Source organism: Gorilla gorilla, chromosome 5 (assembly GCF_029281585.2).
Source record: "Gorilla gorilla gorilla isolate KB3781 chromosome 5, NHGRI_mGorGor1-v2.1_pri, whole genome shotgun sequence".
NCBI lineage: Eukaryota > Metazoa > Chordata > Mammalia > Primates > Hominidae > Gorilla > Gorilla gorilla.
Window position 1 is genome coordinate 151302495 of NC_073229.2, and position 14940 is coordinate 151317434.

General features: G+C 42.1%; 1 protein-coding gene across 3 annotated transcripts in view; it reads left to right on the top strand.

The window, feature by feature from the left end:
* The first annotated feature begins 1959 nt into the window (after positions 1–1959).
* The window catches only part of RSPO3 (R-spondin 3), a 79352-nt gene continuing 66371 nt past the window's right edge, over positions 1960–14940 (top strand). Inside the window, exon 1 of one of the 3 annotated variants that reach the window (XM_004044647.5) lies at positions 1960–3573. In XM_004044647.5, the coding sequence (XP_004044695.1) occupies positions 3477–3573 (97 nt within the window). In that variant the 5' untranslated portion in view covers positions 1960–3476. Of the gene's footprint in view, positions 3574–4013; positions 4254–14940 lie in introns of those variants that run through there. The other 2 variants (XM_055391576.2, XM_063707839.1) reach the window with 2 other exon arrangements.

Below are 14940 nucleotides of genomic sequence, written 5' to 3' on the forward strand. Positions count from 1 at the left end.
ATGGTTTTTAACTTTCTTTAGGCTTGAGCTCTGAAATATACTGGCAGCCACAGGCTACTGTGAGTGTTGTTTTCTTGTTTGAAGAAAAAAAAAAAGGTACTATGTTTTAGAAAATATGCCATGGCATGCTTTTCATAAGCTTCTAAGACAGTTGAGGGAACGTAAAACTCAGCCAGGCAAGTAAACACACATTTAATATGATGGTAATATGGATCAGGAAAAAGTTATTCTAAAGCACAGCATCAAGAGAGAAAGAATACTCTCCTCGTTTATTTAATGTTTTCCTTATGTTTCCTCTGAGCAGAGCTTATTCCTTGACAAGCTTTTCCTTCCCACTGCATCTAGCACTTCTTTTCTGGGATGGCTCAAGAACTGTAGCTTCTCATTTGGTTTGTTTATTTACTTACACTGCCATTCCTGTTCTCATCCAAACTAACATGTGTCTGCACAATGCACAGTGAAAAGTAAATGTCTTTCTTCATGTTTATTTCCCTGAAGTTGTTCATCAAATTGCTTTTTCACATCCCTTTTGCAATCTCATCCCATCCGGCTCAAGTATCCCAGATTAGAAAGGCTGTCTCTAGAGTCCTTTTCAAAGGGAGCCTCCCATAGTCTTTAAATCCCCCATGTTTTATGGTGCGGATATTCAGGATTTGAGGTATTAACAAGAAGGAAAGCAAAGCAGATGGGGACAGGCACAGTAAAATAGAGTGGCTTCTTTTTTGGATAATCATTATTGGAATTGTCTTGTTATCTGTAACTTCGCTGGTTCAAAGTGATAAACTCAGTCATTTATAAGTAGACATTTTGCAACAGATAAAGGATGGAAAGTCTGTGTGTGGGGGTGTGCACACACATGTGCATACAATGTACAGAAAAAGTTCTACCACTGAAAGAGGGATGTTGTAAATGGGAACTCTTAAAAAGAAGACAAAAATCATCTTGTTGAGGTGTCATCTTCCTCATAATATCAAACCTAAAGGAAACTATGCCTACTTTCAAAATTCCAACACGGGCATGCAAAATAATAAATGATATTTAATTAAAGAATTAACATCAAAAGGCCATCTCTCAGATTCTAATTTTTAGCATCTTGAAAATAATGCATATTTCAAGTTCCCTTCCTTTTGCATCCAGGCCACTTTATCGCCTCTATCCTACTTTTGGGATGTATAACAAATATACCACTAAAGGACTCCAGAGACATACAATTCACAGCATTGCAAACTTACAAAATGCTCTAATTCATGTAAATTTACCTAATTTACATAAATTGAAGGCAATCCAGTAATAGGGATTACAAATGGAGGAAGGAGATAGAAGTGCAAGTGTCACTTGCTACTCTGCAAGGCTTTAGCAATTGACTTACACTGAATTATTTGAGCACAAAAATTAGCAAAGCACCTATGAATCAGGGACTCTTTCAAAGTGACCTCCCAGAAGTTTGCTGCTGTGTTAACCTGTAGTGCTAGTGTAGTCTTTCAGATATTCTGTTAAATATAATACATAGGGCAGGCTTATGTTAAAATCACTTGAGGCTTGTGACTTTCGACTAAATACTTCTTCAGTAATTACTGAAAAGTTCATCGGCTGGTGCTACCGGAGAAAAGACGTGGAAAGCTCACCATTTACTAACGACAGCCAGGGTGTGCCCCACTCAGGGGTGCCGGCCCTCTGTTCTCCCATCCCTGGGTGGGCCAGAGCATCTTACTCTCTGCTGCCTTGGGCTTCCACTTGGGCTGGGAAGATAAGAAAGTAGTGGACCTTCCCCCTCCTTCCCCAAGACTGGGAAAATCTTTCCAAATCTTATTCCCAGTCTTCCAGATGCGAGATTAAAATGTACAACAGATCCTCTCAAGAACACTGGGAGACCGAGGGCGGGAGAGAAAGCTCCAAGGGGGGCGAGCTGACTATAGAGGGAATTGCCTGAGCGGGAAAGGAATCTTCCAAAGCCACAGAAAAGCCTTGGTTTGGAAGAAAGTCGTAGCACAGCTGCATTTCCAACGGGAAGGTCCTGAGCGCACACACTTCTGGGTCCTCCCCGCTCGGAGCAGGTAAACCTCAGAGTAGCTGACCGGCAGCACCCACAGAGTTTCCTCCCCACCACCCGCCTGGCGACCAACTGCGGCCGAAAAGAAAGAAAGAAAGGAAAGAAAGAAAGAAGGAAGGAAGGAAGGAAAGAAAGAAAGAGAAAGAGGAAGGAAGGAAGGAAGGAAGGAAGAGAGAGAGAAAGAAAGAAAGAAAGAAAGAAAGAAAGAAAGAAAGAAAGAAAGAAAGAAAGAAAGAAAGAAAGAAAGAAAGAAAGAAAGAAAGAAGAGAAAGGCAACAGAGGAGAAGGTCAGGAAAGCCGGGAACAAGTCAGCAGCCAGAAACTCTCCAGCGATCTGCCAAGGGGGAGAGGGTAGTTGCCCGCCGGCGCTGGGGATGGGGTGGGGGCGCGGGGGCACAAGGGCGCAGGGGCGCACTGCCACCGACAGCCGGGTGCGCCTAGCTTGAGGCCGCGGAGAGGAGCCGAACTGGGATGGGTGGGGGGTCTTCGGCCTCAACACTGCCTGCCAGCCCCAGTGCGCCCAAGTCTCCCCGCCAGAACTGCCCTTCTGGAGGGGCTCTTCGCACGCACTGCTTTCCCCATTCTTCTGGCTGGAGTTCTCCCGCCGTCACTGCAGTGTCCAGAGATGCTGCGCTGTAGACCCGGGACCCCTTAGGCGCCTCTTCCCGTCCCTCTGCCAAAGCGCAACGCCTGTACTTTTCCAGCTCCCTCTTTCCCTCTTGAAATTGAAAGTTATTGAGGTCGCTCAGGGTTGTTGCTCCAGCAGTTTCCTTCCCCGCCCCCGAGCTCCCCCCGCCCCCCACAGCCATCCCCCCTCCTCTCCCCCTCCCTGCCCTCCTCTCCCTCCCCCCTCCCTGCCCTCCTCCTCCTCCCCTATGTGGTGCTCCCGGGAGCCCAGCCCAACACTGGAGCGTCTCCTGCTCGCGCACGCCAGAAGCAGCTCGGGGTCTCTCCGCCGCCCCTTGGCCATGGCCGCTGTGCCGACGGCGCCCGCTCCCCTGCGCTCCCGGGGCCCCAGCCGCTGCAGCCGCAGCCGCCGCAGCTTCTGAGCCCAAGGGGCCGCCGCTGCCGCCGCCGCCGCCGCCGCTCGCCCGCCCGGATCCCGCCTGCGGCAGTTGCCGCACAACATGCTACCTGCGGCCGCCCCGGCGGCTCCTGGAACCCTGGTTCGCGGCGATGCCAGCCACCCCAGCGAAGCCGCCGCAGTTCAGTGCTTGGATAATTTGAAAGTACAATAGTTGGTTTCCCTGTCCACCCGCCCCGCTTCGCTTGCCATCACAGCACGCCTATCGGATGTGAGAGGAGAAGTCCCGCTGCTCGGACACTGTCTATATACGCCTAACACCTACATATATTTTAAAAACATTAAATATAATTAACAATCAAAAGAAAGAGGAGAAAGGAAGGGAAGCATTACTGGGTTACTATGCACTTGCGACTGATTTCTTGGCTTTTTATCATTTTGAACTTTATGGAATACATCGGCAGCCAAAACGCCTCCCGGGGAAGGCGCCAGCGAAGAAGTAAGTGCAGGGTTTTTTACGCGTTTGCTCCCTCCCGCCGCGTTCACCTGTCGGGTCGCTTTGCCTGTCCGGAGCCGGCTCCCAACTGCAGCGGTCCTCCCGCCCTGCGCCTTGCAGAGGAGATGCAGGTTCGGGCTTTGGGGGTATGGACGGCGTCTTTCACCCTTGCCTCTCGGCGCCCCTGCCTTCCGCAGCATCCTAGCCGGTGCGAGGGGCGGGCGGACGCGGCGCTAAGGTGTCTCCGGCCCCATGGTAACTTCAGGTTCGCGGGAAAGTTCGGTCCTGGGTTAGACTCGCACCCGGGATTTGTGCTTTCCTTTTGAGGATCGGACAGGGGCACCCAGCCGAAGGCACTTGGGACGCCCAGACGCAGGATGCCCCTGACCGCTGAGTAAATGCCAAGGGAGGCGCGGCCGCGGTACCCGCTCACCTAGCGCAACCGCCTCGCGCGGGGAGACCTCGGCTGGGCCCTTAGGCTGGACTCCGGTAGCCGAACGCCCGCTACCCGGCCAGGAAGCCAGGGAGCGAGCGCCTGCGCGGCCGCATCCCCGACACGCACCAGCGGAGCCAAAGGGCGCGCGAGGCGATGGGGTTCGCGTTGTCTGCGCGTTTGCAGAGCTGCCGGACGTCCCCCGCCCGAGGGTTGAAGACAGCAAAACCCCAGCTGTGGGGAGCCGGAGGTGCGGAGTTTCCAGGTTCTCTCTTGTCACATGTGAGCGTCTGTACCATCTCTGGCCCTTTCAAGTGTGTCCCCTGAGACACACAAGTACAGAGAGTGGGGTCTCCCTAAAGATTCGCCTCCTCGCTGCCCTTAATGCTGTTATTTGGAGGGTTGGATTGTGATGGCTTCTTAAGACGGTGTCCTAGCTGGAATTAAGCGGACACCACCACGGCAGCCTCACCCCGGGTTGGTCTGTCTGAAAGGTAGAATCTTCCCAAGATGAAGGGACAGATGCGAAGGTGTCACCTCTCCTCGCTCCAGGGTAGCCTGGCGCCCTCGCTGCTCTAGTGTCTGTGTTCCCATGGGGAGTACTTTCGCAGATCTCAGAGCAGGGGCGACCCTGGCTCTATGGTTGGGGGCGCTGGTGGAGAGAGGGAGGAGGAAACCTCTCCTGGAGCTCGCGAGGGGCAGGAAGCGATGCTGCTGCTCTGGGCTCTCGCACCTCCGCGGCGTGCAGCCCAGGCCCAGCGGCCCCACCTGGTTTCCCAAGGGGATCCCTCTCCCAGCGTCCCGCCCGGGAAGCCTTTCGGGGCAGACGTCGGGGCAGCGCGGAGGACACAACACCGGCTTGTGTGAGATGGAAATTTAGTAATCGCTTCTCGGCCGCTGTTTGTCCCTGCCCTGCCCCTGGGCATGAGGGTCCCCTGAAAGCTCCCTTTGTATTGCTGGCCTCGGCCAGACAAGGTTTGATTCACCTGAAAATTGCCTTTAAAAAAGGTGGCAGGGCCAGAGCGACAGGGGCCCTGGCCGGGCCTCACCGCCTTTAGGATCGCCTAGCAGGGGGCAGGAGAGCCCAAACTAAATATGTCAGGGCATCCAATTTATTATTCTTGGCCTCCGAATGGTGTGTAGTCTGGTAACTCCCCACCCACTCTTTCATTCCGGCCCGGACGCGGAAGGGGAGGCCTGGGGTTCAGCGGTGTCCACGCGCCTGGCGGTCCCCGCCTCCTCTCCTCCCAGGGTCTGGCCTGGGGAATTGAGTCTCGGGGTCAGTGGGCATAGGGAGCCCGGGCTGGAGCGCAACCCACTCTGCTTTCCATCCGCTCTTCCAGCCCGTGCCCACTGGGCGTTCCAGAGCACGCTCTCTCCTTTACCCCCACCGAGGACCCCCGGGCTGGGAGCCACACAGTTGTCAAAGAGGGACAGGGTACTGAGTGTCAGAGGCGTCTCGCTTTGCAGTTTTGGGGCCCCTGATTCTGAAGGAAGACACAGGAAAGAAAGCTTGTAGTCCTTTTGTGCCCACCTCCCCCAGCGAGGACCACAGCGCAGGAAGCTTTCCCCGGGCGCTGCCACAGGGAGCTGTGGGATGATGCACCTCTAGGTTGGGCCGAGAGGAGTCAAAAGGCAAACTGCTTTTCGACCTGCCTTAATCATCTCAAGGCCAAGTCAAAGGCGACCTCTGTTTGTGTTGAGGGGATGAAAGAGGGAATGGTGGAACTGGGTTGCAATTCCAATTTTTCTGTGGGAGTGGGACTGGGAGACAGCACCCACAGCGATGCTCTTGCTCCTTCGCACTTGAGTCTGCGTTTGCGGCTTGGTTTGCTGGTGCAATCCTGGTAGAGGGGCGACCCCTTGCGTCCTCGGAGGAGACAGACTAGACTCTTGGCAGGTGCAGTATGACTTAAGGAGGAAGGAGTGGAGGTTAGAGAGGTCCTCTTTAAATGCCCAGAAACTCAAGGTCAAACTGCATGTGCACAAACTCAGATATACCGTTTGTTTTGAAATCTCTGGGGGAAAAAAACGAATAAAAAGATTCAATTCACAGTTCCTGTTTCTCAAGTAAGGACTAGGAAAAGTTTTTAAAATGAAAACATGTGGTCAAACGTGTTGTCAAAAGAGGCTGGCTATCCTGATTGTTTCTTCAAGAGACAATTAAGTGAATATTTAAGGAATCTTCTGGCCTGTAGTTATATAGTTTCAATTTCCTAAGCTTAAAATCATCAATAAAGATATGACAGGTAGAAAATTAGGTGTTAAAAACTGTTTTACAAAAAATTTAATGGTATCTCTTGATTGTTTTAGTAGGAAACTTTTTTGTAAACAAGAATATTCATTTGAAGTGTTAAATATTGTCATGTCCAAAGAACCATGCATTATCCTCAGAAATAGCAAATAAAGCCATATCAGTATTCTCCTGTTTCCCTAAAACAACTGTAATCCCATTTGTCTCTACTTTGATATAAACTAGTGATCCTAGTTATTACAAACAAGTGTTTCTTCTTATAAAAGAAACAATGTTTTAAGACAAGACTCTTGTACTTTAAAATGTCTATTTAGTTATGGGTGAATAAATACACAGTAAATTTTTATCTATTTGAATTGGTATACAGCTCTTAAAAATGACTCAACCTTTGAATTCCAGATTGTGTGCTAATAACATTAAGAAGCACTTTTTTTTTGCCATAATGATAGCCACAGTATCTTAGTGGGGCCTCACATTTTCATGTGGATTAGTTGCTTGGGCCCTGAAATAGCCACTGAAGTGAAGAAGCAGGTACTTATCTTCCCATCTTACAAAGAAAAGGCCTGAGAACTAGAGGCTCAGTAACCTACATAATGCCATATATCTAGCAAGTGGAACTTGTCTCCTGCCATGAATCTCACAGTTATGTGCACCTTTATTCTATATTCTGGTCATAGAGAAGATATCAGGTTTATTAAGTAATAAATTAGATGGTCTCAAGGCCATCATTTATTCAATAGGTTTAGAGAATAAACTGTTCTCCTTGACTGGAAATTTTTGAACTCATTATTTTATATAATGGTGATCAATGTCAAAGAATTAAATACCTAATAGTAAAGTTTTCTAAACGGAATATATTATTTGATTATCTAGGAGATACTATAGGATTATTCTATGCCAGAAGGTTATTGTTAGAAACATCAGACGGCATTTAGCATCCTTTTTATTTGATGCCATCGAGTAGCTGGGTTTTAATTGTTCAGACTCTAGATAAATGCAAGTTTTGAAAAGCCATTATATGCATAATAATTTAAAAGCACTCATTGCACAATCTATAAAACTTCGCAAGTCTTTCATAAAGACGTCTGAAGAAAGAGAGAAAGAATACAAAGGAAATAATTTTCATGGTAATAAAATAAAAACAGACTATTGGAATGTACTGGTCATTGCTCATGACATTGTTTCAGATGTTGAGCCAGTCTTTGAAATTATGACACACCCTTTGTGATTATGTTGTGAATCCTGGAAAATATCAAGTTAACTGATAAAATAGAAAAATCTTTAATTCTACTATACATTTTGTAATATTAATTTCAAATGAAAGTTTGGTTTGGATATTGACTACAATGTATTTTTCACACTTGTCTACGTTTCTCACCAGTCTGCCTTATTTTTGAGAGTAACAGTGTTTTAAAGATACAGACACGAATAGAATTTGCTGAAGAAAGTGTATTCTTTGATACGTCGTGTAATAGCTGTATAAATCAAGACAAATGCAAATTCATATGCAGTAGTGGCAACATCTAAATGCAAGGAAAAACATCTTTGTGAACTCAAATTTAATCATCATTACATTATCAGGGTTGTTTCTCAAAATATCCCACGGTGACCCTATTTTAATTCTGTTTATTACTTTAATAGAAGGATTTTAACAAGAACGTTAGAAATGGTAATTTTAAAATACCTTCTTTTTAGCCCCAAGTTACTCAAGTAATGAGAATGTAAGAATGAGTATGAAACTGATTTAATGATGTTATTTCAATATTCCTTTAAACATGAAATATGAAGAGAATTTGAACTTGCAAATAGATAAGCTTTACTAAGTCATTTCTCCATTAAATAATTCCCTGGCATTTAATATTGTACAAATTAGGTCCCCAGAAAGCAATGAATGGAAATTACAACGTGTAGTAAAATTTTATTTTCCAGTTATTATGGGGAAACCCTTGCTGCAGTGCTACAAAATGAATTTATTAGACATCTGATTATTTTAGATTATTTGAATCTGGACAGAGATCTCCAGATTGCTACTAAATGTCTAAAATATTTTCTAGTTCAATGGTTAATTTTTTTTAGTTGTAATAATTCTTTTGAATCCTATGCAATGTTGGCAGAGTACTATGTAGAGTTGTCAGAGCCCTATGTAGAGTTAAGACCAAAATACACCTCTGCAACTATAAGAATGAGCTATGAAAAAATAAAACTATTCTAGATATACTGATTTGCCAAATTGTCTTTTCCCCTTTGTCTCCATCCCAATGTTTCATTTTGGACATATCTTGATCTCTCTCTTCCTACTTCTTCACTATTCATTCACATATCCCATCCCCACCCCAAAAAAATTATTTTCCAAGTAGTGAATTCTTGAAATGCCATCAGAGTGGATATTGTGTTTCATGAAATGTAAGAAAAAACTTTGGTTACCATTAGGAAAACATCATTCAGCTCTAAGAGCACGGTAAGGATCATGCAAGACAGTGTGTTGAAATTATGTGTTTGACTTGGTTAGGACTATTTCTTCTAACAGTGCATTCTGTGCTGGCATTTTTTTTTTTTTGAAAATAATAATTTGAAAAAACGTTGCATCATAAATTGCACAGTTTTTTTTTTTTTGCTTGGCCTTTGATTTTAAGGGCAAATGTAGATTGCTTTCTTAATTAGAGATTTTTCTCAGGGTTTCACATGATTGAATATCTTAAAATTTAATATCTGACAACCTAGTAAATTTGAAATGCTTTGCAACCATAACTAAACACATGAAGTACAGCATATACATATGTAAAAGATGCTAGCCATCTTTTCTGTTTCTTCAATTCTGCCCATCAGATCTTTCCATTCAGGAATATTACTGGCATTCTGATTAAAGTAGTCATCCAGCAATACTGAAAAGAATGGGGTGTTCCATTCTCAAAGACTGTGGGGGTGCTGAGAATGCTAAATATCTAAATGTCATCGATTGCTAAGAATCCCATTTTCTGCTCTAAAGTTTCAATAACATGGATCTTTTAAGCAAAATACCTGAATTCTTTTCACATTTGAACTGTTTGAATAATTTTTAAATTTTATTTTTAAAAAACAGGGTTGCAGGTGCCTCTTATCTGGTAAGAGCATTTCTGCTTTATTTGTCATCTCGGCAAGGGACCTAGGTGCTATCTGCTGTAGCTAAAATTTTTCTTGAAATTTTTTTAGAGAAAATTCATTGGTACTAAAGAATATGATTGTCCAATTAAATAAATATTTAATGGCTTTTAACTGTCCTTATGTTTTATGCAAACATCTAATCTACTCTTCAAAACACCGCCTTATTAATGTTTTATCTGACCTTTAGAATTTAATTAATTGCAAGTATCATAAGTTTGTGGTAGAATCTGAGACCTGAGAAAGAAGGCTCCTTAGTGTATGTTGGGAGAAGGTAGACTCAGAAGTTGAAGACCTGGGTTCCAGATCCAGCATTGCTGCTAATGCCTGAATAACCCAAGAAAGTCCTTTTACTATACCAAGCTAAAGTTTTTCATCTGCAAAATGAGGAGGTTGATCAAAAACTTAGATCTAGTGATCCCTACGGTCTCCTCAACATTTAATCTTTTGGTATGAGAATATAAGTCACAACTAGGGAGTTAAATAATAACTTGTCTTATTCAACTAAATTTAACAGATAAAGATTGAGTACAAACAAATAAACATTCATTGATTATAAGTAAATTCATCACATAAAAGTTAGCGAGTAAGTGATCAATGTGGATAATGAATTAATTATGATATACCTCATAATTCACATTTTTTATTGTCTGAAAACCATAGTCACAGCAACAATCAGCATACTCAGTCTACCCCATCTTGTCCTTAGGCTCAGGGTTAGGGAGCTGGATCAGAATACTGACTCAAGGGTCACTTCAGAGCTTCCCTAGCATGGCAGGCTTTCAGAGGTGGCCTGTAATTATGAGGAAGAGATGATTTACAATAGTCCAGGTTTAAGAAAATAAGGCCCTAGGCTACAACAGTGAATGACTGCACAAAAGAGTATATACAGCAGATAATTTCTTTTAATCAAACCAGTAGTTCTTGGCAATTAATTGTATATGAAAGGGAAAGAGATGGAGGCCCATATTTGGCAATAAACTTTGGAGTATAAGGACTCAGGTCTGGGTGAATGGAAAAATGATGACGATCAACAAAAAGAAAAATAGGAGAAGCAGGTCTTGTTGGAAATCTGTTTCTCTTTTGAGGAGCCAGTAGGACGTTTAGGAACTCAAAACTCAAAACACCTGGGATTAGAGTATTAGGGCTGAACACAAGTACTTTAGAGTCACTCACATAAAAATGATGTTTATTATTATCAAAAGTGTGTGCTCTCCTACTGATACGGGGGTGTAAAAAATGTGCGCTGTGATGACATTGAGACTCACTCTTCTTGGTAATGTCAAAATAACATTAATTACATTAAGGTACCTTGTCTATTTTAAGTAGTTTAATATATCATTTTCAACTGTGGTTTTTTATGGTTTTTATAATACTCTCTGTGTTACATAAGAGGATGGTCACTGGTATCATAAGCTGTAGTTGTTGTTGCCAAATCTTGCAGCTGAAAATTGCACTTAGAAGTCTTCTTACCTGTGGAACTTTGCCACAGATCATAAGGAGACCTGAAAAACTATGATAATGAAAGGCAAGTTTATATAAGGTATAAAAATAAAATTTTGAACCATTGAATTTGGGTGCAGTATCTGTACATCACTGTAGCGTTCTACTTTTAAGTAGATTTCTCTACAAAGTATGCTCTCTTAATATAAGAGAATCTCTGGAAGGGATAAAACTTGAAAGAATCCAGTCCATCTACACACAGTGTGGGATCACTTCTACAACATCCCCACTGAGTAACTGTCTAGCCTCAGTAACAGTCAGCCCCCTAAGCTCTCCCCCTTTTTCCTCCTATTTTTAGGGCTTCTGTATCAGAAGCAGTTTATTCTCCTAGTCCTCTTCTTTGCACTTGGCATGGGCATGGTATTAGATCTAGTTACCTTAAAACACCTTTCTAAAATGAACACGCAGTAACGCAATGTGCTATATTCACTCCCAAAAATTGTCCTTAGAAAACTAGCTGGTAAGCATATTTATAATTATACCCCAATACAAAGCACATTCCTGAGAGTAAGTGGTAAAGCAGCCCCCATTTTATAACCACATAATACAAACCACTACCACACAATATAAAATAACAGAATTTGTGAGCTGCTTATTTTAGAACACTGTTTTCTTAACATATGCTCAATAAGTTGGTAAGAAAAAGAGCAGTCCTTTCTCATTGTTTTGTTCCCCTGTTCTACAAAGAGACTTCAAAGGTAAGAACACTGTCATCTCAACAAAGGCTGTCATATATGCAAAGCAAATATCAATCACATTTTGCCAACAAGAAATAATATGCCAAAGTATGTGTAAGTGCTACATGGCAAACCACAGCTTTTTAGCTCTCAGAGCCACTGTTATACTTATGTACATCTTATCTAAATATGCATGTATACTTACTAAAGTGAGTATTATGATAATAGTTATTACTCAATAGCTCCCATGTTATAATCACCAGTAAGTGCCAGACCCTTTGCTTGATGCTTTTGCAAAAATTATCTCATTTGATCTTCATACCCACCTGTAAGGAATGTGCCAATAGTCCAACTTTCGTTGATCACTCAAGGAACTGAGGTGGACCTCAGATTCCAGTCTAGGCTAGACTCCAAAGCCAAGGTCCTTCTTTGATTCTTCACTCCACCTTAACATTAGGGTTGGTACTTGAGGCAATCATGGTGCATTTTCTAAATTCCACCCACTCTTTCTTTCTCTTACTCTCTCTTCTTTCCTCCTTCTTTCTTTATCCTCATTTAACAAACCATAAGTCTTTTTTCAAACATTTACTATAAAGGTTGCTTCTGGTATTCAAGTACCCTCCTCTACATCGCTTTCTTTTCCTTACCCTTTGTCCTCTCTTTCCTTAAACCTGTCTTATTGATGAGTTTTAAACATAAAAGTTTGCTGATTTTTTCATTAAAAGCAATAGGATTGCACAGTTTATATGAAAGACTCTGTGATTGTTATTTCCATCTATGGTGCGCGTAACCAAGAAAAGATTAATGTAGGCATGAGAATGTTGGAAAAGTCTGTAATTTTGCAGTTAAAAATCAGAATCCTTCTATGTAATTTACAACCACAATAGATATTTTACTGGCTATTGTTATCCAGAAAAAGTTATCTTTATGGCACTTCGTAAAGTCTGTTATTTATATTACTTTTACCATGAGCATTAACAGTAACCTCCACTCTGAATTCTTGCTTTATGGGTCTTGGTACAATGATTTTCCACCCTGAGGTCACATTAGAATTTCCTGGGGATCTTTAAAAAGATACTAATGCCCAGACTCCACCCTTGAACAAATAAAACTATCTTCTCCATCCTTGAACAAATAACACAATCTTTGGGGATGGTACCTGAATATCTATATTGTTTAAAGTAGTTCTGGTGATTCTAACGTGCAGCCAAGACTGAGAAATATTGTAAGAGCCTTAATTCAATAATGACTATTGCAGCTAAGCAACCACTGAAAACCATGCCAGTTTTGGGAAGGCTAGACAGACAAAATAGACGTATGTGGAGTGTGATTACAAATGAGATAGATGTCATTTGAACAAATAGTAGTGTAAAATATAAAGTATTCTGATACTGTTGATCAATACTCTATTGATCTGTATTGTTGAACAAGAGTATTATTAAACTTGTAGCACTGATTGGTACAGACAAGACTGTCTGATAGAGAATTACCTCAGTCAAAAGAACAGAGCAAAATGCACACAATAGGACACACTAGTGAATGTAACAGATGCTGGCTTCATAGAATAAGAACACAGCTACTAGGAGAGGTACAAACCATGGGGGAGTGTCTTTGCTGCTGAGCTATATTGTGTGGAGGGAGTATAAATAGGACAGTTTTAGAAGATGGGTATCAGCCATACTCAAACTTTTTTTCAAAGCTACTTAATAATAAACAACTGTTTTTATGTCTTACCAGATGACTGGTAATGTGCCCTAGAGTCCTCCTTGTTTTTAGGGAAAACTTAATGGTTAGGAAATACCTAATGAGAAATAAATGTCCTTTTCTTTTATAGTTTCTACAGTTCCTGACTCACTTTAGATTGACTACTGGTGATCACTAAAACGACTATAAATAGCACAGTTTTAACTCTACCTTAATGGGTTCTGTTTTGCAGTAGGTCATTTATTCATGAACTTATCATTTCTACTTCACTCCTAATGTGCTCTTCTTTGGGTAGTTATCTCCATTAAATCGTGTTTATGAGTCTTTTTTAGTCCATGAAGGATTTTCAAATCTTGCCATAAACTGGGGAAAGTTCCATGTAAAAGTGGGGTGGAAGTCTGGGCTTCCTGACAGACTTAATCCTGCTAGTTAAGGGGGCTCTTTGGGATAATATGGGTTCCAATGAGTCACTAGGCCAAATCCCAATAACCGCAGTTGCCAAAAGTAATTAGACTGAAGAAAGCCAGGCTCCTTGGGAGGAAGGTCATCACAGCGAGCTTTAGCCATTGCTCCAACGTCAGACCTAGTTAATTGTCCCTAAGGATGGAGAGCAATCATGAGTTCCAGAGAGTAGGAAATATACCAGAAAACAATGCTTTTTCACTAATTTTTTTCCCAATAGGTTATTTACCATAAGCGTGCAAGAGATGGAAATACGTCATCAGTATGTGCAGTTTATGTCACTATCCTCATAAACCACCTTGTTTGCCTGTGTGAATGTACATGCCCACATAGAGAACTCCCAATTCATCACTACAAGTTCTCCTCCTCCCTTCCTGAGTAGATAAAGAACTCAAAGAATCTAGTCTAAGTTCATAAAAGAAGGTGTCTGACTAGCATGGAAATGGAAGGGAAGGAATTCTTGTAAACATCCTTCGGTCAACTTAAATATCATATTATTGAAGTAACATTTGGCAACAAGAAAATGGTAGTACATTATATCAGACAAGCAATTCTAAAATATCTGGAGCTAGAACAAACTTATGATTTCTTGTACTGAAAATAATTCACTTTAGAAACATGGTGTTGTAAGTATCTAAGTAGAAATTATCAACAAGTAAGTGGTGCTATAATTTTAAGCTTTCAATATTTGAGAAATTAAAAGATTGTTAAACCTTTCCCTAGGAAAATACTCAAGTAGCACAAAAGTATTCTTGCTCAATACCCAAAGTAAAAATTTGCCTTTGAAACCATTGGCTTGGATACCCAGAAAACATACTCCATCACTTTATGTAACGGATCTTTAATTGAACAAAGACACTCTCCTTACAGTGGTAAGTTTCAAATTCTTTTATGGTTCAGAATGACTTCAGTATATTTCAGCACTCTTTTGAGCTTAGACTACCAGTTCTCAGTTTAAATATGTGGATGAGTGATATTGCTTATTTTAAATCTACAAACAGGAAGTCAAACTCTTTTTCTGGCCAGCTTTTTCTGGCAACTGGAAATCTCCAGGTATCATCTGGCAGACAAATAAACCCTGTCCTTGTGCACTGCACACATCTAATAGTTATCATGACCTGATTGTCACTATGGCCAATATTGTGGAACAATGTATTTAATTTTCTTTCATCTTAAATTGACAATAAGATAACCAAAGA